The following is a 20,554-nucleotide window of genomic DNA, read 5'->3' on the forward strand; positions in this document are numbered from 1 at the left end:
ATACTCTTGATAGATACAAAGGTCTGTTATTGATTTCATTCCGTATCATTTCCTATATCTTCAAGATTAGGCAGATTGATCCATCCATAATATGTTGTAAAGTTTTCTGATATCTGTATCCAAGATTATTTGAATCAAATTTAATGCTTAAAGCAATGATGATATCTAGACATGCTATTGTTAAATGGGGCAAATATATAGCTTTGGCAGTATGAGATTTTAGAATTAAATACGAATTGAAGGTACAATAAGAAACCATAAGCAACTAAGATTCTGATAAAGCATAAAAGGATAATGAATTGTATCCCACTTCTATGATGTTGATTGTCGAGAAAAGAGATCATTGCCATGGTAGTAAAAAAGACACAACAGGGTGGAGAACTAATACCTCTTTTACGAGCACAAACCAAATATTCAAAAATGACTATGAACTTATAATTTCTTTAAGCTGCAAAGTTGCAAATTTGAATTTTTTACATTTAATAACTAGGACATGGATCCATCACAAGAAATCAGCACCTTGAGAATTGACCGAACCTATCAAGAAGGAAGTGTGTCTTGTTCTCTATGTCACATGTTGGAAGATGCTTGGTGTGTAAGTTTAAATGTCTTGAAACTGAAAAAGGCCTTTTCATTATAAATTCTTCAGATAACAATAATTGCATATTATTGCATCAACAGTATTGAAAGCTCACAGGATCCTTTAATTTGCATCAACTCTGGAATCACCACAAAAGAGGGACTAAGACCATACACAGGTCACTTTTCATTCTTCCGATAAATGTGAGCATATCTTCTCAAGCAGTAGAGGCCAATCACCTCCAAGTATTTTATGATTCAATTCCACTGCCGACTGAAAATCGAGTAAAGAAGCATAGTAGGACTCATTCGATGTTTGCACTTGACCCACTTGCCACAAACCTTTCATATTGGGGAAAATCTTTCCATCCCCTTGACTCGTCCTATTAAAACTGTGTCTTGCTCTAGCTAAATCCATACAGGGTTTTATCAGCCTCCTTAGAAATGCATCCAATCCATGATTTAACACATTAGTACAGTCAACCGACAGACCAAGGCCCTCAACCACCAACTTACGCTCCAACCGATCCCTCAAAGACCTTGTATCTGGCAGTTGAGAAGTACGAAGACAACTGTCAAGAACATTTGGCTCAATAAGTTTTAATCTTGATTTAAAACCAGTACGAAAAAATTTACTAGGAGGATCACCAAGTGTCACTGGAATGCCAAGAGGAGGCCTTAAAGGACTTCTACTTTGAACACTTGGGCTACATCTATATTGTTCAACCTCTTCCCCATCTTCAACGGATGCTAGAGCTTTGCTACCAATAGATATCAACTCTGGAGCACTTTGTTGCTCCCGTGGCCTCTGAAGATCACAAGAATTTGTGACTTCTTGAACATGTCCAGGAGGAATTTTACCATACGGCCCAAGGAGTCTTGCTCGGTCAGCTGATCTACGGTCCTTGCTGTTTATAGACCTTCCCCTCCGAGGGGATGCTGGGAAGGTTTCACCGAAGCTCGACATCTTACTAGTCCGTGAATTTCCTGTGATTGTCTCTCTGCTAGGTGGTGCAAGCGCAAGACACGCATTGCTAAGGATCGATCTGATGAACAAATTATGAAGGGCAAGATTTTCCTTTCCGATAATCCCATAGCACAGCTTCTCGAACTCCAACTTGCTGAGTTTCAAGTTCAGTAATCTCTTGAGGATATAAAAGTACCTCTCGGCTTTTCGGCGCCCAAGCTTCTTAAACAACTGAGCCTTGAGCTCAGCGGTATCAATTCGTGACAACTGCCGGAAAGATGACATTTTTCACCTCTAAAACTTTATGCAAACACCAAATTGCAGCTCATAAAGCCTGATGAGAACCAAAACGGGTGTGCGCAGGAAGTGCATAAGATTAGGAAATCCAAACAAAAACACATCAAGTAAAGCAGATTAGGTAAGAAAAGCAAAAAAAAGCCCAAAATGAGGACCATCAAGAAACACAAACAAAATTTTTCGACAACCCCACCAACCGACCAAGCAAACAGCGATCGATCTCGAATGCAGAGAGGAAATGCGGTATTAAGCAACATCAGCTACTTCAGGTTACTCGAAACAGACTAATAACTCGAAGTACGAAAGATGGAAGCCGGATTGGAAAAAGAACCCTACAAGAAAGAGACGGAGAAACGGATCGTGCAAATAAGGATCGGGCAAAGAAAAACAACAGTCGATCGAAGTCAATTGGTGAAAAGAAGAGAAATGGGAGTAGAAAAATCTGACCTTGTCGACGAAAATGTCGCGCATGTCGCGCTGAATCGCCGAAATCAGGGTAAGAAAGTTCCAGATTTTGCCCCCTTTCGCGGTTCTCTATTTATTTACCAGTTTCAACATACTTTTTCACAAAAACCCCTCTCTTATTCCTTTTAAATATCATAACCTCCTCCCTTTTGGATTTTTTACGTTTCGATCCTCGTCTTATCTAGTAATTAGTTTCCGAACCCTGTTATGGTAAGTCAAATAGGGTAAGCACATGGTGTCTTCTTTCAATTTTGGACTCTTCTTTTCTTTGTGGTAAATGAGAAGGATATATATATATATATATATAAAATTAAATTTATACAACATGATATACCAGCCAACTATTCTATACCCCCTCATTGAATATATGTAAAACCTTAAAATACATTAAAAAATCTTAAAAATATTTATAATTACATCTAGAATATTTCAAGGTGGACAAGTATTCCGAATTCATAGAGTATAATTCAACATGTATTTTATGTAATCTCTATTATCTAAAATATTTAAGTCTTTAATTGGCTCGTTAACTTTACTAAGTCTAAATCATTGGATCAGAATTTTTTTACTTTAGCTAATAACAATATATTCTCATAAAATCAATCCAAATTTTTATTCGGGATATACTTAAATTCTACGATGTACCTAAATAAAAATTATAATAACTTATGATATATCTACCAATTTTTTTATTTCAAAATCCATCACAATGCTACTAATGATAGTAGTTAAAATGATTTTTTGAATACTAAATAATAAAAAAACTATTGATTTAATGGGGAATTAATTGTATATGGCTATCTATTCAACCACAATTAGTTGTTGTTGTGATGTTTGTTTGATATGCGTTAGGTATGCCATTGTAATTGGTTGCTGCCTAATTGTGGTGTTTCCAGCGTAGTTATCATCAGAGTGTGAAGGTTAAGCTTCATCAAGTCTTGTAGGGTTTCTTAATCTTCCATCAATGTGGATGATTAGCGCACGTCTTAGCACATTATCTTCAACATGATGAATTATCTCTGAGAGGATATTTGCATGCTTAGCACATTATCTTCCATCCCATGAAGAAAAACAGATGGGAAAAATAGGAAAAAAAGCCATAGCAAATCAAAATTTATTTACTAGTTAATCGAGTTGGAGTTTGGATAGGATAAAATTTACGATTATGCATCCATTAATCGAGCATGAAAGTACTATAGCTGGGAATATAAGATATATAATTCGGATGAATACTGGTTTTTCATATTCATTAGCATTTGATGTTTTCCTTCATGATCAACATTTTACCCAATAAATGGGTGATATCATTTTTTTTATGTTCATTAGAAAAACATGATGCGTTACATGTCACACTACCACATCATTTTTCCAATCTGTTCAATCATAGCTATCATGTCTAACCCAGCAAAAAATGGAATTGTTGCATATGCCACACCACTGAAGCCATCATCAAAAGGTTTCTTTCCTCTCAAGGTTTAATGTTCATCATGTTTGGCTTACTTGTCTCCTCCCCTTTGCTTCCATTCCATGAAGCCCACCACCGTTCCAATATCCACTGCATGTTTCCGATGACAAGTGCGGTGTGTCCTCTTTCGACCGAGCATTAATGGATCGGATGGTTCCAAACCTCGATTTGGAGAAGCAGCCACTGTTCATCTTCATCATCATCACCATTGTCATCGTCAGTTATCATCCATCACTGGATGATCGAGTGTTCGATCATGAGGAAGCCTTTTCAGTACGATGCATCGATCAAACTAATGTGCTTGTGCTGCAGGCGCCCATGCATCATGCACCACGCATCTCGAAGGCCCTGCAAACCCATCATGGACCGTTGGGAGTTGGCCATCCCAAAAGCTGATAGTTCTAAGATGAACTTGAGTGTAATGTTGTGTTAATAGTTTATGATATGTAATGTTTCTCGTAAAGGATAGATATCGGATGATAGAGTGGGATATCATCGCCTCGACGTATCCTTTTTGTGAACTGACCGAAACAAGATGCCAAAATATGTGTATTTGTTGCATTGAGACTGAAATGAAATACGAAATACAAGATATGAATTAATCCTTTGAACAAATGTATGCATTTAATCTTGATAGATTCTGAAGAAAGATTTCATAAAGGACAAAATACCAGATCCAGAAAGACGTGTCCCCAGCGTTTCTCCCTAATAGTTTCTCCACCTACGTGGCGGTTTCTCATACGCGAACCGGTAGTTCACCCGGCCGGACCCACACTTTGCCCTGGCCAGCAGTAAGGTTATGGGTTCCGACACCAGTCGTTACTAAAATCTAACCTCCGTATCTAACATCACACAACGGAAACGCGCATCACTGGCCCCTTAACTAAGCATCTCTCCTTTCTTGAGTGTTCCCATCTCCGCCGCAAACCCGCTTCCGTTGCCTCTCTCTTTCTCTCTCCTTCTCTCTGTCAGTCTCACTTCTTTTGCGTCTTTCCTTTCCGATTCCTTCTCCTTTACTCTCCATAACTCTTTGTTCACTATGAGTCTTATCGCATGCCTTCTCTCTACTTATTCTTCTTGCTCGCCTCTCCTCCAGGCTTCACGAGGAGCCCAAGAGAACGCCGAGTCTGCTGTTCCGCTCGGTAACCTCACCCCCACCCTGCGAAACCAGCTCGTCCCGAGGTGAAGAAGGGTCTCAAGAACTTGTCGGGAAGCGAGCTTCCCTAGAATGGTTGTCGTCGCCGCTGCCGCCGCCACGACTTCCTGCCCTCGAACTCAGAAGAAGGCCCCAAACCCTTTTCCCTCCCTTCGCCGCCGTGATCCCACCAGCTCCACTCGGCCGCCGTTGTCCCCTTCCGAGAAGGACAATGCCGCCGGCCCCAAGCGACCCCGCGCCAAGGAGATTAACTCCCGCTACTTGGCCTTCTCTTCCTCTTCTGCTTCCGCTGCTAAAGGTGGTTCCTTTTCCTCTTCTCCTGCCTCTTCTTCCTCCAAAGGTGCCTCCTTTTCTTCTTCCTCTCGTTCCGCTTCGACTGCTTCCTCCTCGTCTTCTTCTTCCACTGCTACTTCTTCTCCTCGGCGCTTCCGCTCGCCACTCCCCGCTTCTCGCCCCTCCACCCCGGCTGCATTGCCCAAGACTTGCATGCCCAACCGATCCAAATCCGTCGACCGGGCTCGACCTGGCAGTACAGCCACGCCCCGAGCGGCTCACAATCCCGCCGCGCTCTCCTCCGTGGCCAGGGCTCTCCGAACCACCACCCGTAGCCTTTCAGTTTCCTTCCAAGGCGAGTCTTTCTCCTACCAGAGTAGCAAGATCGGGCCGACATCCCCTTCCTCCAAGAACAGGAAGCCCACCCCGGAGCGGAGGGGGCCTACTGCTCCCGCTGCCACTCCCGCGAGGAGCTGTTTTAAGTTGGAGAACTCTAGACCTTTGGACAGCCACCACCGCTGGCCTGCAGCCACAAGTCAGCAGTTCAATTCGTTGACGAGGAGCTTGGACTGCTCCGTCGGCGACAAAGACTCGTTTTTGGCAGCTGTCCGGTCACTGAGGCAGTCAATGGCGCTCAATGAGAGTGCAAGGAGAGCCTCTTTTGATGGTGGCGATTTTTCTCTGTCCGTCGACACCGACAGCTTGTCTTCCAGTAGCAATTCGGGGACGCACGAGTCCATTAATCTTCCGCCAAGGGGGCGGGTGACACCTCATGGAACTGTTGCTCCTTCGAGGCTTTTGCCGGAAAAAGGCCACCGGTTGCATAGGTTGCCGGATCCAGGCACCCAGCAGCCATCACCAAACCTGAAGAGTGTAGCCTCTTCCAAGTTTGTTCCCGCAAAGAAATCACTGGTGAATGGTTTGCTGTCATCTCCTTTTGTCGCTGTTTATTCTCATCATGGTTCTGTCAGGCCTTCTTCTCCAGGTAAGCTGTCAGCTACATCACCAGGGGGCATGCCCGGTGTACAACGGGTGCCAACTAGCCCAGCAAAGAGCTCTTCCACTGTTTTGCTACCTGGAAATGCCCCATCAATCTTTAGTTTTGCTTCTGACATCAAGAGAGGAAAGAATGGGGAGAGCCGGATCGAAGATGCACACCAGTTAAGGCTATTGTATAACCGATACTTGCAGTGGCGATGGGTTAATGCACAAGTGCACGACACCTTTCTTGTTCAAAAACTGACTGCTGAGGTACAGTTTGGGTTCCAGATTTAAAGTTAGATCTCTGTATGAATTATCAAATTGTGTTTGCCACTAGTAATTAATTTCTAAGAGGAGGGTTTACAAGGTTCTCACAATCCACAACTATTGTTAGTTAAGTTAGGATTCATCAGCTCTATAAGTAATTGGTTCATTCACTAGTCTTCATAGTAGTCTCGGCATGTGTTATTCTTGCATAGATTTTATCTGTTGCGCTTTACACCATATATTTGTTCTAGCATTCTAAGCATTTTAGTCATGTAAATGCAAGAAAGCCTCAAACATAGTGATGTCTATCGATCTTTAATCTTTTGATATCTTCTAGTCATGCTCAAGTTGGCTCATTTCTTTGTCATGTTATCTTGGCAAAATTTTCCATCAAAAATAAGGAAAAAAGTTGGACTAGTCATTCAGTTATTGCAACCAATTAATGCTTGATGGATATATAAAAACTAGTTAGTGAGATGTGGTTAAAAACACAGACCTTTACTTGTAATTCATAACTTATGCAGAGTGTGAATTACCTGTGAGGGAACTCTCAGCTTCCGTTTCTTGATATGTTTGCAGGAGGTATTTTCAGCAATATTAAGCTACAAATATGATCAACATTCCTCATTAAAATGTTCCATTTGTTTGACTATGTTAACTGTTCTAGGCCATCAGTTTATTTGAAAAAAAATCATCTCTCAATTTAGGGCTTCTAATTTCCTTAAAAATAATGGTAAAATTGTTTCGATCTAGTGACCACTATGTGGAGATCATTCGGTAGCAGATGCTGCTGTTGTTTCGATCTAGTGACCACTATATTATTCTTTTTCACTCTATTTGCTGGGATAATTTGATTGTCTTGAATTCTCTGTATGTTTTGTATATTTCTGATTGGATTTTTGCCCTTGAGACAAATTATGCATTTCTTTTGATCTTTGTCCAGAAATATCTGTCTAATGTCTGGATGACTACCACCAAAATGCATGAGCCTATAGCAATTAAAAAGCTCAAGGTACAAACAGACAGACAACATGTGAAGCTCAGATCAATTCTTAAAGCACATGTAAGACTTTTGTGCTAATTTGTGTTTCGTTTTATATTCTGAATATTGGAAATTCTGTTTATTTTCATTTCTATATACCAAAGTATCATGTTTCATGGTCATATAATTATTATCTTTATTTAAATCATCACTTATTTAATTTTTTTTCTTTCTATGTGAAGTGATGATTAATGATTACTAAATTCCCTTAAAGTGTTAAGATTAAACCTATTTTTTACCCTTGATGGTTCTATTTATAAAAACAGCAACCTTTCCTTCGTGCAAAAGGCTTCTTATTCAACAGAACAGTCAATAGTCATTTCAATTGTAGGACCAGCTTTTGAGCTAAGATCAACTCTTTGTCAATCAATCAACTAGGTTTTTTGGATGAGTGGTAAAAAAACCCTCATATTCTACAATGTTATTAACAAGTTTAGAATGATTATTGATAAAATTGATAATCTCATAGGGTGCTACATGATACATAGGTTTCCCATCTACTTCTTTGGGTGAGACATGCTTAACGTTTTGCAAGACTTGAAAATATTAATTAATCTTTGTTGACTTATATATATATATATATATATATATATATATATATATATATATATATATATATATATAATTCACACTATTTCTAACATGGATTAAAATCTTGATCCTCTATCAATAATGGCCAGTGATTGGACTAATACAATTCCATGTATCAACACTTGGTAGCGGTCAATATTGGTCATACCATATAGACAAGAGAAAAGAGAAAGAAGAGGGGAGGAGGAGGAGGTAAGGGAAAATCACTGACATTGTCTTCGTGGGAGGAGGAAGAGGAGGCTGCGAGGTGGAGGAGTTGATACTGATGAGTAAAATGATAGGAGGAGGAAAGAGAGAGAGAGAGTCTACCATAAAGAGAGAAGGAAAAAATAAAAAGAAATGATAGTTGAAATTTTTTTGCATTAGTACTCTGCAATAAGCTTACTACCTGACACAACTTGGTATCAGTCTGCTTAAGGTTTAGTAAGCCTGGTATAATTATCTTACTGAGTGGTTTTGTACCAGATCACCTGGTGGGTTTGCCCGTTCTACAGACCGGTGAATATTGCTGCAACCAAAATTTGTTTTCATGATTTCATATAAAGCATGAGAATGACATCCTGATAATTGTATACCTGCTAAGCCAATGCCCATTCGCCTCATACTGTGCCAATATGTGTTTCCTACCAATGTATGACATTCTTCTCGATATAGTTGACAAACTGGGAGGTTTAGCCACAGTAGCACCAGGTATTATGTTTTGGATGCTTTTAATAGATTACTCACCGCTATGATGGATTAGATGTCTAGCTGTGGTGGCATCATTTGTGACTATTGGAGAATTGCTTCTTCTTTTCTTGTTTTTAGCCATAAAATTTATTCCAGGATGGACCGGAAGAGGAAATCAAAATTCTGAGGTATGAGACTGGTCAAACCTGATGAGTGAAAAATTCATACTGCTTTTCCAGCTGTCACTAGAAAATTCAATTGGTTATGGAGTCTGCTTGACAGACATAAGAGATTATCTTCATTCTGATCGTGGACATGCACCTTTTGATATGTTTAACTTTCTTTAGCATTATTCTAAATATCTTTCTTTGATTTAAACTTAGTGGTTATACCACAAAATTTTATGGAGTTATTAATAAATAATGGTATGTAGTGGTTGGTATTCTCACATGTATAGATGCACTGATATAAATTGGATATATGCAATAAAGTTTTGTCTTGTTGACTTGATGTAGTGCTCTGGATAATAGCATCTGAACCTGCTCTGTATTTGATGAATGTAGATGTCCAATCTAGAAGAATGGTCTCTCATAGACCATGACCATTCAATTGCTTTATCGGGAACCCTTGGAGCACTAAAGACCAGTACTATCCGCCTTCCAGTTAATGGAGCAAAGGTTTTTACCTCCCAGATTTTAGTAACAACAGGTACTCCTTTTAATATTATCCTAAATTCCAATTGATAGAGTTTCTCTGTATTTAACAGGTGGATTTTCAAGAAGTGAGAAATGCTGTTGGTTCAGCCATAGATGTAATGCAGGCGATAGGAACCTCGATCTACACTCTATTGTCAAAGGTTGCTGACTTTGTTTTTCTTCTTTACCCTTCATTCATTATGTTGGCTTCTTGCATGCACGTTAGAGAATTTCAATCTTTAGCGGATGTGAAATAACCATTCTGTCACAGCACTTTGTTTATGATTGGTACATTCACCTGCATCACTTTTGAACTTGACCAAGTTACTAATGAGATGCATGACTGACCTAAAGACAGCATGGAATATCAAAATTATCTGCTTCTGCTCCTATGCATTTTTTATATAGCCACTAGGAGCCATTTGGAAATCTTGATCAGGAAACCTGAAATCTTCTTCTTCCACTCCTAAGCGGCTTCACCTTATCATTTTAAATTCTTTATTTGCGCCAGGTAGAAGGAAGAAGTTCCATTATGTCTGAACTTGCTGAACTTGCAACAAAAGAACAAGCCTTGATGGATCAGTGCAAAGATCTTTTATCCATGGTATCGGCCATGCACGTGAGTATTACACCTACTCTACTGCTTTGTTGACAAAATCAGTTTTTCGACGTACTTGCATCATTTAATCCATGTTTACTGACATATCCTGTATCAGGTCAAACAATGTAGCTTGTTTGGCCATGTAATACAGATGAGCAGACCAAGCCTGATTCAACTATAGGAGGAATCGTTGATTACATCTAACTACTAACATCACAGCAGCCGTTCTTTTTCTAACTGGAGACTCAGGGACAAAGAAGGAAGCTCGTCATGTTTAGCTCGAGTTCTCAACTGATTTTATGAGGTTCAACGTCTGCGTTTGTTGGCATGGAAATACCACGACATCAACTGTGTCTTCAACGATTTTAGCTGTTGTAGGTATGTAGGGTTGTCTTGTTTCGCCGCAGTGTTTTGGTTCATAATGTGGCAGAAAATTTGTATGTTTCTCACTTGCAGTTCTTGTTAATACCAGCTTTTTGCCAGACTGCTATGCACCTCTCATGTGTTAATCTAGTCTATCTTCCTGTTTTGACGTATCCGGTATCAGCTAATGCTGTCATTCTGTGTTATTAAGCTTGTAAGTGGTGTATAAGACCTCAAAAACTCCATTTTCATTCTCTTTTCTTCCCATGGCCTTGATGCATGATGATTAAAACTAAAAAATGTCATCAGGTCCTTGAGAATCCTGTATGTGTTGGGACAACTTTGGCTCATATGAGAACTTGTAAGTTTAGAAACAAACCTGCTCTTCATAGAAAGTCACTCTTTTTGTTAGGTGAGAGTACTTGCTCTATCAGCTTGGATTCCATGTTCTTGGAGGATAAAAAATTCTATTATAGAATTAATTTCATTGCTAAGAAAAAATTCTTAAAAATTAGGTTTGGTTATTTTATAAATATTCATATATTTTTTAGATCTCAGTGAGAGAGAGAGAGAGAGAGAGAGAGAGAGAGAGAGAGAGAGAGAGAGATGAGAAAATATATTGAGTGATTTGTGTCTGAGGTATGTCAACCCAAAGTGAGGTCAAGCCACACAAGGTAAAAATCATGTAATTATCAGCTTGAAATCATTGACAATGTGAGAAAAGCCATGGTTGACTTTCTTGGTGGATAAGGGGAGGTATGCAATTTCCAATAAATGAGAGATTTTTATTGCAGTAAATCAATGATTACAATCTGACACAACTGCAGGAGTAAGAACACTGTCGCTCGAGTGTCCCACACGACACAAATGGTGTCATGGCAAAACACGTGTGATTTAAGAGTATCCCATGAACCGATCAAGAGATCAGAAGAAATCCTTCCCATAAATCCCATAAAGGAACCCATTAAAAAGCCTAAAAAGACCAATTCAAATTAATTTTAATCCATGAAACCCATCAAGGAATCCATAGAAAGCCTACGAAGACCTGTTCAAAGCAATTTTACTTCACAAAGCCCCTCCTCAAACCCACAGGAGAAAGTAGAGAGGGGATCATCTATTTTGTAGGGCGAAGATTAAACCCTAAATCTCGAGGAGATGCTCTGCCATGGAAAACATAGCCTGAAATTGGCCAATGATCCTCTTATATCTTGATCACACCAACCACCGAAGCTGAAAGGAGGAGATAACACTCGATTCACCATCACAGCAAAAGAAGAGAGAGAGAGAGAGAGAGAGAGAGAGAGAGAGAAAGCAAAAGAGTCCAAAGGGAAAACATAGGGTATAAAGAAAAGGAAAAGATGAGAACTGTTGAATGCCTTTTTTTTCCTTTCTATTTTATTCCTTGGTGACAGACAAATTCACATGTGATTTTACAAATCTATCCTCGTGCAGTTCATGATAACATATTTATCCCTATAATTTTTTTGTGCATATATCTATCTATCTCGTTAAATTATTTCGAAATAAAAATATTAAAATAGAAAGGGCCTAATATTTGGATAAACAGAGAATATAATAATTAGAATATGTAGGAATAAATATTAAAACTACTTACGTTAGAGGGGTATATATGTAAATTTGGTAATTTATATTAATGTCTCCGCCGCCTTTGGTGATGCCCCTTCTCGGTTCCTATTTCTATGGCCTTTGGGCCTCTCGGCTCCCTCTCCCTTCTCTCCCGTCACCTACAATCCCTCGCCCCTCTCCTACGCCTCCCCTCCCCGCCCAGCCCCCACCACCTCGCCACCTACTGCCTCGCCGGCCTCCATTGGATATCCGGGGCCGCCGGTCAGGGGAGCGCCCCCTCTCGCCTCCGTCCCTCCGCAGTTGCAGCCGTCGCCGGAGCCCTGGCGCAGAAGATCGGAAAGGCCGTACGCCGCCCCGGTGCCCCGTCCCGGGCCCGGGTCTACGCCGACATCAACGTCCACCGCCCCAAAGATTACTGGGATTACGAATCGCTCACCGTCCAATGGGGGTAAGGGCATACGTGATCTTTCTCCCCCTTCTTACACCGCCGAAATTTATTTATGGGCTTTTGTTTCAAAACCGAGGATTCATGACGAAGGGATTCAATGATTTGTTAATTGCTTGCAGGGAACAAGATGATTATGAGGTTGTTCGGAAGGTTGGAAGGGGAAAGTACAGCGAGGTTTTCGAGGGAGTGCATGCCACAAACAACGAGAAGTGCATTATTAAGATTCTAAAGCCAGTAAAGAAGAAAAAGGTGCAAGATTTATCCTGTTCAATCTGAACTTCATTCTATACAAGAGAATTAGCTAGTTTCTTTATATTGAAAAGAGCCTCTTTTAATGACTTGCTGCAATGAAATATAAATTTAATTAATTTTCTAGGTTCTCCTTGTTTTGTTGGATGGTTTGACATGTTTACTTAGCTGCTTTTAATTTATCGCTCTTGAATTTTGCATACCACTGTTCCTAATAGAATAGGGGCTGGATAGCCCTACCTTGCTTGTTGAGTCCTTTTCAATTCATTTTGTGACGAGGATTTGATTTTGATTGTTCCCTAGAGCCTTTTGGACTTCCATATGGGTCTTCACATATTGTTCAAGACTTATATTTGAGGAAATCCAAGCTAGATTGGTCTTGAACCATAGTTGCAAAACATGCTGAATTGTGCAATGTTGGATTTGTTGTTCATTTTGAATGGGAAACTGGCACCTTGTGATACATCCTCTTTTCAGTCCAGGTCTGATCGCTTGGGTACCTGTTTGACCCACTGGTTAATATGGGCAGTTGAATATTTTTTTCGTTTGGCTTCTCTCTCAACATCCAGCAGTAGAATTGGCTGTCGAAGAGCTAAATAACCCAGCAGTTGCATGTTTGATCTAACTGTTAGATAGTTCATAAAGTCATCCAACATGGTGGATGACATGGGTTCAACAGATCCTGTTTGCTAAAAAATGTTTGACAACAGAGTCGTACAGTTATATATATATATATATATATATATATAACATCTTTTTATAACATTGGTTATCTCAACAATGTTGATCATATGTATGTTTCATGCCTATGCCATGTCTTTCATTGATGCTCTAATTTCACTAGAACTTGGTGATGGCTTCTCTTCTTGATTTAAATATGAGGTTTTCTTGATGTCACGCTGTTGGTCTCCATTTAAAAGGCAACTACTTTCTATATCATCTTTATTATTTGTTTTTTTCTTGCACTGCAGATTAAGAGAGAAATAAAGATACTGCAAAACCTTTGTGGTGGACCCAACATTATCAAATTACTTGATATTGTCAGAGATCAGCAATCAAAGACTCCTAGTCTGATTTTTGAATATGTCAACAATACTGACTTTAAAGTTCTTTATCCAACTTTATCGGACTACGACATTCGATACTACATTTACGAACTATTAAAGGCAAGGCCATCCATACATTTTCATTGAATTAAATAGACTTGCTAGATAATAGTTCTGATGGCTATGATGACCATGGTGCTTTAGCTATGCTGTTATCATTTTAACCTGCTTACATTTCTTACTCGCTTTAAGAATTCAGATCAAGCTGTCATAGTGTTGGAATCGTATAATTTGCCATTTTGAGTGATAACCTTGATTTCTAACTTCTATTGCTCTCTAAATGTTAAGTTTTCTATTTTTTGATCAGTTATTTATCATTATGGTACATTTTTTTTCAGAAGATTTTTTTTGTATTAAGAACTGAAATTTTTTTGCATTAACTTCTTTATTTTAATTATTTTAGTATGCTTATAAAATGCTGAGTTACATGGTTTGCTTAAATTTGTTTCTTAGAAATCTAAATCAATATGGATACCAATTTGTTTGATATATTTTTTATTAAAAAAAAGCAAGCTTTTATTAAGTGATAAGCCTAATACAACCGGTACTAATAAGATTGGCACTCAAAAAAGAGGGCAGAGGATCAGGCCAGTGATCCATCCACAAAACAACAGTTTTGGTTGAAAAAGCATATTTTGCCAACCAATCAGCACATTGATTTCCCTCACGAAAAATGTGAGAAATCCTAAAGTTATGAAAAGATCTGAGTAAATCAAAGATACATCTAGTGATATTAATGAGCGACTGTTGAGGATCGCTCTTCCTCAAGAGGATGTCAACCGTGGTTACATCATCGGACTCAATATGGATCCTTGAGATGTTGCGTTGCAGCGCTTGTTGGAGCCCCATCTTGATGGCCATCAATTCAAACAGGTGTATATCCTTGCTATAAATGCAATCCCCGCATGCACATAAGCAACTCCCAACGCCATTCCTTATCAAAAAACCAATCCCCCCACAATCACTATTGGGAAAAGATCCATCCGTATTTAATGTAGCATATAAGCTTTTAAAATGATGGTCATCACATCATAATGCATTCTTAACCCAGTTAAAGGAACATTAGTTGCTTTTTGGCTTTATGTGCATTACTTCCATCTTCATCGTTTTTTCAATTCTTGAATCTAGTTTCTCTCTTGCATATACTAAGATGCGGTTTGTCAAATTGAGACTTCTTGATCTGAAACTGTTTCATTAATAGAACTATTAAAATATAGTTTGGATTTATTTATTTTTTATAATTTTTCTAGGATGAATCCGTTAAGAAGTGGGGCAGACATGTGCAGGCGAGCGTGTGCGTGCATTTGCACGACCAATCCTAAACCTATGTTGATGGAACCTTTACCCAACATTTGATAGATGGAAGAATCTTTAGAAAAATGATGTTTTTCTCTCTAAAATCATTGTCTTAGCCTATTGTCAGAATCCTCTCAGCCTTCCTCAATCTCACAGCTTGTAATTTTTTTAAAGAAGGTTTTAAAATATGGAAGTAGTCTGCAGGGTTTTAGGTTACTACATAGTACATAGTGCATATGTGATATATGGTTGTATACAAAGTATAAATTTAGCTAACGAGATATATTTTAGGTAGTATAATTAATTATAGTTGATAGAATATGATGGGTGGTAGGAGCTGTATTAAATAATTAGTCCAAGTTGGCAAAGAAAAACATTGATATTTTAGGCATTGAATACCAAAATAAACTCTCAGGTACAAAATTATCACATTAGATTGCTCGACTATATCTCTCATGATCATTGAGGGTGATTTTTGGACCCACATAAACAGGATGAAAGTATGTCCAGTGATAGATCAAGATAGAAGTGCCAAATAAAAAAAAAATTCAACAACCAATTGAAATAATAGAGAAAAGAGAAAGTTCTCTAAGGCTAACCATGCATGGGGCTTTAGGTTTTCTCACTACTGTACACTTGTTATTGGTACAAAAGGAAAAAAAAGAAAAATAAGGGTAAAGGAAACAAAGAGTAAAATGACACATCAAAATATAGATTTGTATCTGGGATGTTTTTACAGATTGTGTAGCATTATCATCTCATATAGTCATATTCTATTTGTAGGAAGAAAATCAAGGGCTTGAAAAAGAAAATCATGGACCTATATCTTTAAGATTGAATGACTAATTGAGGATGTTGGGCTTACATGGGTTTCAAGTTCAAACTTGGGTTTTGAGTTTGCATTTGTCTGTATATGCATTGCATCTGTTGCTTGTGTGGCTGCATGCATCAAATACATGTAGTTGAAGTACATATCGCTACTAGATATGGATTGTGCATCGTGGTCTTGTGGCTCATCAGCAAATGTGGCTGCATGTCTGGCTGCCTAAGCCACTTCGTTGAATCGGTGGTTGCATGTGGTGATACAGACTGCTATGTTTTGAATCCTTTAATTCTAAAGTGATACGATGAAGAAATTTGAGACCCATTTAATCATCACCACTTGATGTTGAAAACTACATCTGCATTTGATGCATGATTGACAAAACTCCCATCTTGCATTTGATGCATGATTGACAATACCTGACATCTTTCTTGGCGTATACATGACCAGAATTCCGTAGTTAAGAAGATTATTATAATAAAATTGCAGTGAAACCCTACATTTTGTTATATATTCAGTTCAAAGACTTGCTGAATGTTTTTATTGGTCTATAGTTGAAGATATTTCTAAGATTGACATTTTTATGCATATTTTCTAATGCTTTGCCTAAAATGACTACCTACTTGCTCATGAATAAAAGTACTTCTTTTCTTATCCTTCCTAGTAACACCACACATCCATCTCAACATTTTCATCTCAGCAATATAAATTTTCGTATAAGTCTCAACGCATCCATCTCAACTTTCTCATCTTGGCAACCTAAACCATCTAATAACACTAGAAAAATAATAAGAAAATGAATATTATGTACCAACACATGTACTACTGACAATTCCTGGTCAATCCTGCATATACCTAGTGGTACCTATCTGGTCTGACCAGTATTTGATTCAATGATTGTTGAACTATATGTGTTTGCGTGTGCACATCTGTGCTCATATACATGTATTTGAATTTCATATGTCTTGGTTGTGTAGCTAGATTTCATCAAGTTTGATTGGCTTTTAACTTCTCCAGGTTCTTGTGTAGGCACTAGATTATTGCCATTCTCAAGGCATCATGCATCGAGATGTGAAACCGCACAATGTTATGATAGATCATCAACATCGCAAGCTTCGACTTATTGACTGGGGTCTGGCTGAGTTTTATCATCCAGGAAAAGAATACAATGTTAGAGTTGCCTCGAGGTACAATGTCCAGAATTTCAAGCATTCTTTAGATATGTTGATGCATCATCTTCTTTCTTGTTCTCTTGAAAAGTTATTTCAATGTGTGAACATTTTACTTTTTGGAAGGCAACATTTGATTTATGATATCCTTTTAAAATTTAGAAAGTAAGATAAATATCCTTTTCAGGGCTATATATCATAACATTATTTGGTATTAGATTCTCCACAATCACTTCTGAATTTTAGAGGGATATCACATATCTTTGATGGGTAAATCTGAAATTTCTGATATGTAGTAACACAAATGAAGTTGCTTTTATATGAAATATAAGGTACTTTGTCAGCCATAGATAGCTTTTAGATTTATTTGACCATCTAACACGGGTTTTCTTAACAACTGGTCATTTTTAGGACAAGAAGCACTTATTTGTCAGATTTGATCACTTCCTCATGGTTGAAGTTAGGAAGAAAGTTATCACTAGCTTATATATATATATATATATATATATATATATATATATATATATGTGTGTGTGTGTGTGTGTGTGTGTGTGTGTGTGTGTAAGTAAATTTTACCTGTCTGTCCAAATTTGACGAGTGCTTCTGACTTTCCTTGTGGTATCCGAACCTAATTCTTTTCTCTTAGTCGAACCAAGTTGCTCAAGTATGTCAAAAATTTGGGGGACAGAATATGAACATTACCAAAACAGATTATGGCTTCAACTGTTACAGCTTTTATGATTGATGACAGGTGCAATATAAGTTTCTGCTTACATATTTGCTTTCAACTGTTTGTCTTTGTTCCTCAATTTGTAATCTTCTTGTACTTCAAGTGGGTTGCATTGAGTAATAAAATGATGAGCGAAAATGCAATTTGCTTATTTGCTTATTCCCTGAACCATATCTTCTCTTGGATGAAGACAAGAAATCACATGTTGGTGTTTAGTTCTGTTATTTGTTGGTTATATCTTGCCACTACCACTTGGTGATGTTCAAAAGACCTCTTTGGTTTCTGTGGAATAATGTTGATATCTTCTGCAGGTACTTTAAAGGCCCAGAGCTCCTAGTTGACTTGCAAGATTATGATTATTCGCTAGATATGTGGAGCCTTGGTTGTATGTTTGCTGGGATGGTATGTGATGTGTGTGTGTGTGTGTACATATATACATATTCCACTGGCATGTTTTATTTCCTGAAATCACATGTTCTTTTGATCGACAGATATTCCGAAAGGAGCCTTTTTTTTATGGACATGATAACTATGATCAATTGGTCAAAATAGCAAAGGTATGAAGTATCCTTTAACTAAGGATAAAAGTTAATTAGATTTTTTGTCGGTCGTTCTCTTTCATTTCTTGATAGTGCTTGTTACATTTTTTGTTAACTAACAATAAAGTTAACATGTGGAAAGTGCAGACCAGAGAATATACTATCAATTTAATCTTTTAGGTTTGTTTATTTATCTTTCTTGATAGTGCTTGTTAGATGAAGGTTGTCTTTTGTGTCCATTTCACTTTTATAGGAACATATGGACTTCTTGCAGACTGGGTGGTGTTATTTATGTTTGACCTATAAATTTCTGACTAAAATTGCTCATGCCAGCACTTTGATTTTTGAGTTCCATGCCATTTTGTTGGTTTTAAATTATAGCTTGTCCCATACTTTGTGTAAACCTGAAATTATTACTACAATAACAACAACAAAACTGCAAAATCCCATAAACCTGAAATTACACAAAGAAAAAAATACTACTGGTGAGATCCAGGATTTCACACAGCATCCACTGGGTAAAAGTGGTATATGCCACACAGCTCTAGACTCAAAAGAAATAGAAAGAGGAAAAAAACTCTTAATACATGTACACATTTGATCGACACTTGGGACATCAATGACCTTCCACTAGGTTCAAGTGCGATGTGCTTCTGTATAGTAGATGTTTCATGACTTCTATCATAATGTTTTCTTCGGGTAAATGATCTGGATAAAGTAGTATGTTTGTCTTCCACCCTTAAGTCAATTTTGTTGCTCTGCTTGTATAACACTAGGAATTTGGGTTCTCGTTTAGGTGCTTGGTACAGATGGGTTGAACACTTATCTCAACAAATATCGACTGGAGCTTGATCCACAACTCGAAGCACTCGTTGGAAGGTTCTGAAATGCATTTTGTAAATGACAAATCTGGTTTTGCATTTGAAAACATTTCTTCTAAGTCAACTCATTGTTGTCACAGGCATAGCAGGAAGCCGTGGACAAGATTTATAACTGGTGATAACCAGCATCTGGCAGTTCCGGAGGTGATTTTTTTTTCTTTTTTTAACTAGATTTCGATGGGTATCTCCCCTGGTTTTACTTACTTCTCTGTTTCATAGGCTGTTGACTTTGTCGACAAGCTGCTTCAGTACGATCACCAGGACAGGCCAACAGCAAAAGAAGCCATGGTAAGTGCTCATCTCGTAAATTTTTCATGCCATATTTATGAGATACTGCTGCTAATAAGATTGCTGGTTGACTCTTCAGGCCCATGCTTACTTCATTCCTGTGAGAAATGCAGAAAGCAGCAGCAGGGCTCGTACTTGAAGTTCCATGTGATGAATCCCCAAGTCCTGTTTCTGTTTCTTTCCTTGCCACATCGATTGTGTTATGCATTTGTGTGTTTGTGTGTATTAGGTGAAACTGTTGGAATATTGTTTGACATGAAGACAACAACAGTTCAGCTTGAGAATTTTAGCCATATGCTCGAGTGATTCGAAATGCCTTTTCTGCATGGCAATTACAATTTTGAATTGATAGAATATAAATCTGAATATGAAGTAATAGAAGAGAGCATGCAATTCAGAGGAAAAATATTGAAGTTCTTTGTTTATTGGCAATATTTTTATTCATTTCAAAATGTGTAAAACTATAAATTAATAAGAATATTGCCCATTTTCTTATTGTTATGCATTTCAATGAAGTTTACTAGGCCAATGTTACTGCTTGATTTTGCAAAAGCTTTAGTATAATTAAATACAGAAGCATAAAGTAGTCTTTAAAATTTTGGATTTCAACTTATACATCTTCAACTCATTCTCTTAAAGCTTAGAACTATTATTATTCATAGTGAACTATGTATATATGTATGTATTTATGTATGTGTATGTATATATATATATATATATATATATATATATATATGTATATATATATATATATATATATATATATGTATATATATATATATGTATATATATATGTATATATGTATATATATATATGTATATATGTATATATATATGTATGTATATATGTATATGTATATATATATATATATACATATATATATATATGTATATATATACATACATATATATGTATATATACATATATACATATACATATATATACATATATATGTATGTATATATATATATACATATATATGTATGTATATATATATACATATACATATATATATATATATACATA

General features: G+C 37.5%; 3 protein-coding genes across 5 annotated transcripts; 2 read left to right on the plus strand and 1 right to left on the minus strand.

Moving 5' to 3' along the window:
• Positions 1 to 411: 411 nt before the first annotated feature.
• Positions 412 to 2,397, minus strand: LOC135586917 (uncharacterized). 3 transcript variants are annotated; one of them, XM_065082428.1, is made up of 2 exons: positions 2,291 to 2,397; positions 412 to 1,880 (listed from the first exon to the last, which is right to left on the minus strand). In XM_065082428.1, exon 2 carries the CDS (start codon positions 1,829 to 1,831, stop codon positions 767 to 769), a length of 1,065 nt encoding a protein of 354 aa, XP_064938500.1. In that variant the 5' UTR covers positions 1,832 to 1,880; positions 2,291 to 2,397; the 3' UTR covers positions 412 to 766. The 3 variants fall into 3 exon arrangements, with proteins under 3 accessions (XP_064938500.1, XP_064938501.1, XP_064938502.1); XM_065082429.1 differs by having other exon boundaries at positions 412 to 2,175; positions 2,291 to 2,338; XM_065082430.1 differs by lacking the exon at positions 2,291 to 2,397 and adding an exon at positions 2,045 to 2,266.
• Positions 2,398 to 4,683: 2,286 nt separating this feature from the next.
• On the plus strand, positions 4,684 to 10,671 carry LOC135592772 (protein SNOWY COTYLEDON 3-like). The gene is made up of 6 exons (XM_065082432.1): positions 4,684 to 6,453; positions 7,394 to 7,513; positions 9,316 to 9,429; positions 9,519 to 9,608; positions 9,959 to 10,066; positions 10,164 to 10,671. The coding sequence occupies exons 1-6, from the start codon at positions 5,002 to 5,004 to the stop codon at positions 10,227 to 10,229; spliced, it is 1,950 nt and encodes a 649-aa protein (XP_064938504.1). The 5' UTR covers positions 4,684 to 5,001; the 3' UTR covers positions 10,230 to 10,671.
• Positions 10,672 to 12,091: 1,420 nt separating this feature from the next.
• Positions 12,092 to 19,820, plus strand: LOC135592773 (casein kinase II subunit alpha-2-like). The gene is made up of 10 exons (XM_065082433.1): positions 12,092 to 12,446; positions 12,566 to 12,695; positions 13,667 to 13,861; positions 16,950 to 17,107; positions 18,131 to 18,221; positions 18,311 to 18,376; positions 19,155 to 19,237; positions 19,320 to 19,383; positions 19,459 to 19,527; positions 19,607 to 19,820. Exons 1-10 carry the CDS (start codon positions 12,112 to 12,114, stop codon positions 19,664 to 19,666), a joined length of 1,251 nt encoding a protein of 416 aa, XP_064938505.1. The 5' UTR covers positions 12,092 to 12,111; the 3' UTR covers positions 19,667 to 19,820.
• Positions 19,821 to 20,554: the final 734 nt, after the last annotated feature.

Source organism: Musa acuminata, chromosome BXJ1-9 (assembly GCF_036884655.1).
Source record: "Musa acuminata AAA Group cultivar baxijiao chromosome BXJ1-9, Cavendish_Baxijiao_AAA, whole genome shotgun sequence".
In the NCBI taxonomy this organism is placed as follows: domain Eukaryota; kingdom Viridiplantae; phylum Streptophyta; class Magnoliopsida; order Zingiberales; family Musaceae; genus Musa; species Musa acuminata.

Coding starts and splice junctions, on each gene's coding strand:
- LOC135586917 (XM_065082428.1), bottom strand. CDS start 1,831: ATGTCATCTTTCCGGCAGTTGTCACGAATTGATACCGCTGAGCTCAAG.
- LOC135592772 (XM_065082432.1), top strand. CDS start 5,002: ATGGTTGTCGTCGCCGCTGCCGCCGCCACGACTTCCTGCCCTCGAACT. Junction 6,454..7,393: donor TTCAAAAACTGACTGCTGAG/GTACAGTTTGGG, acceptor ATCTTTGTCCAG/AAATATCTGTCTAATGTCTG. Junction 9,609..9,958: donor TCTACACTCTATTGTCAAAG/GTTGCTGACTTT, acceptor TATTTGCGCCAG/GTAGAAGGAAGAAGTTCCAT.
- LOC135592773 (XM_065082433.1), top strand. CDS start 12,112: ATGGCCTTTGGGCCTCTCGGCTCCCTCTCCCTTCTCTCCCGTCACCTA. Junction 12,696..13,666: donor AGCCAGTAAAGAAGAAAAAG/GTGCAAGATTTA, acceptor CTTGCACTGCAG/ATTAAGAGAGAAATAAAGAT. Junction 17,108..18,130: donor AATGTTAGAGTTGCCTCGAG/GTACAATGTCCA, acceptor TATCTTCTGCAG/GTACTTTAAAGGCCCAGAGC.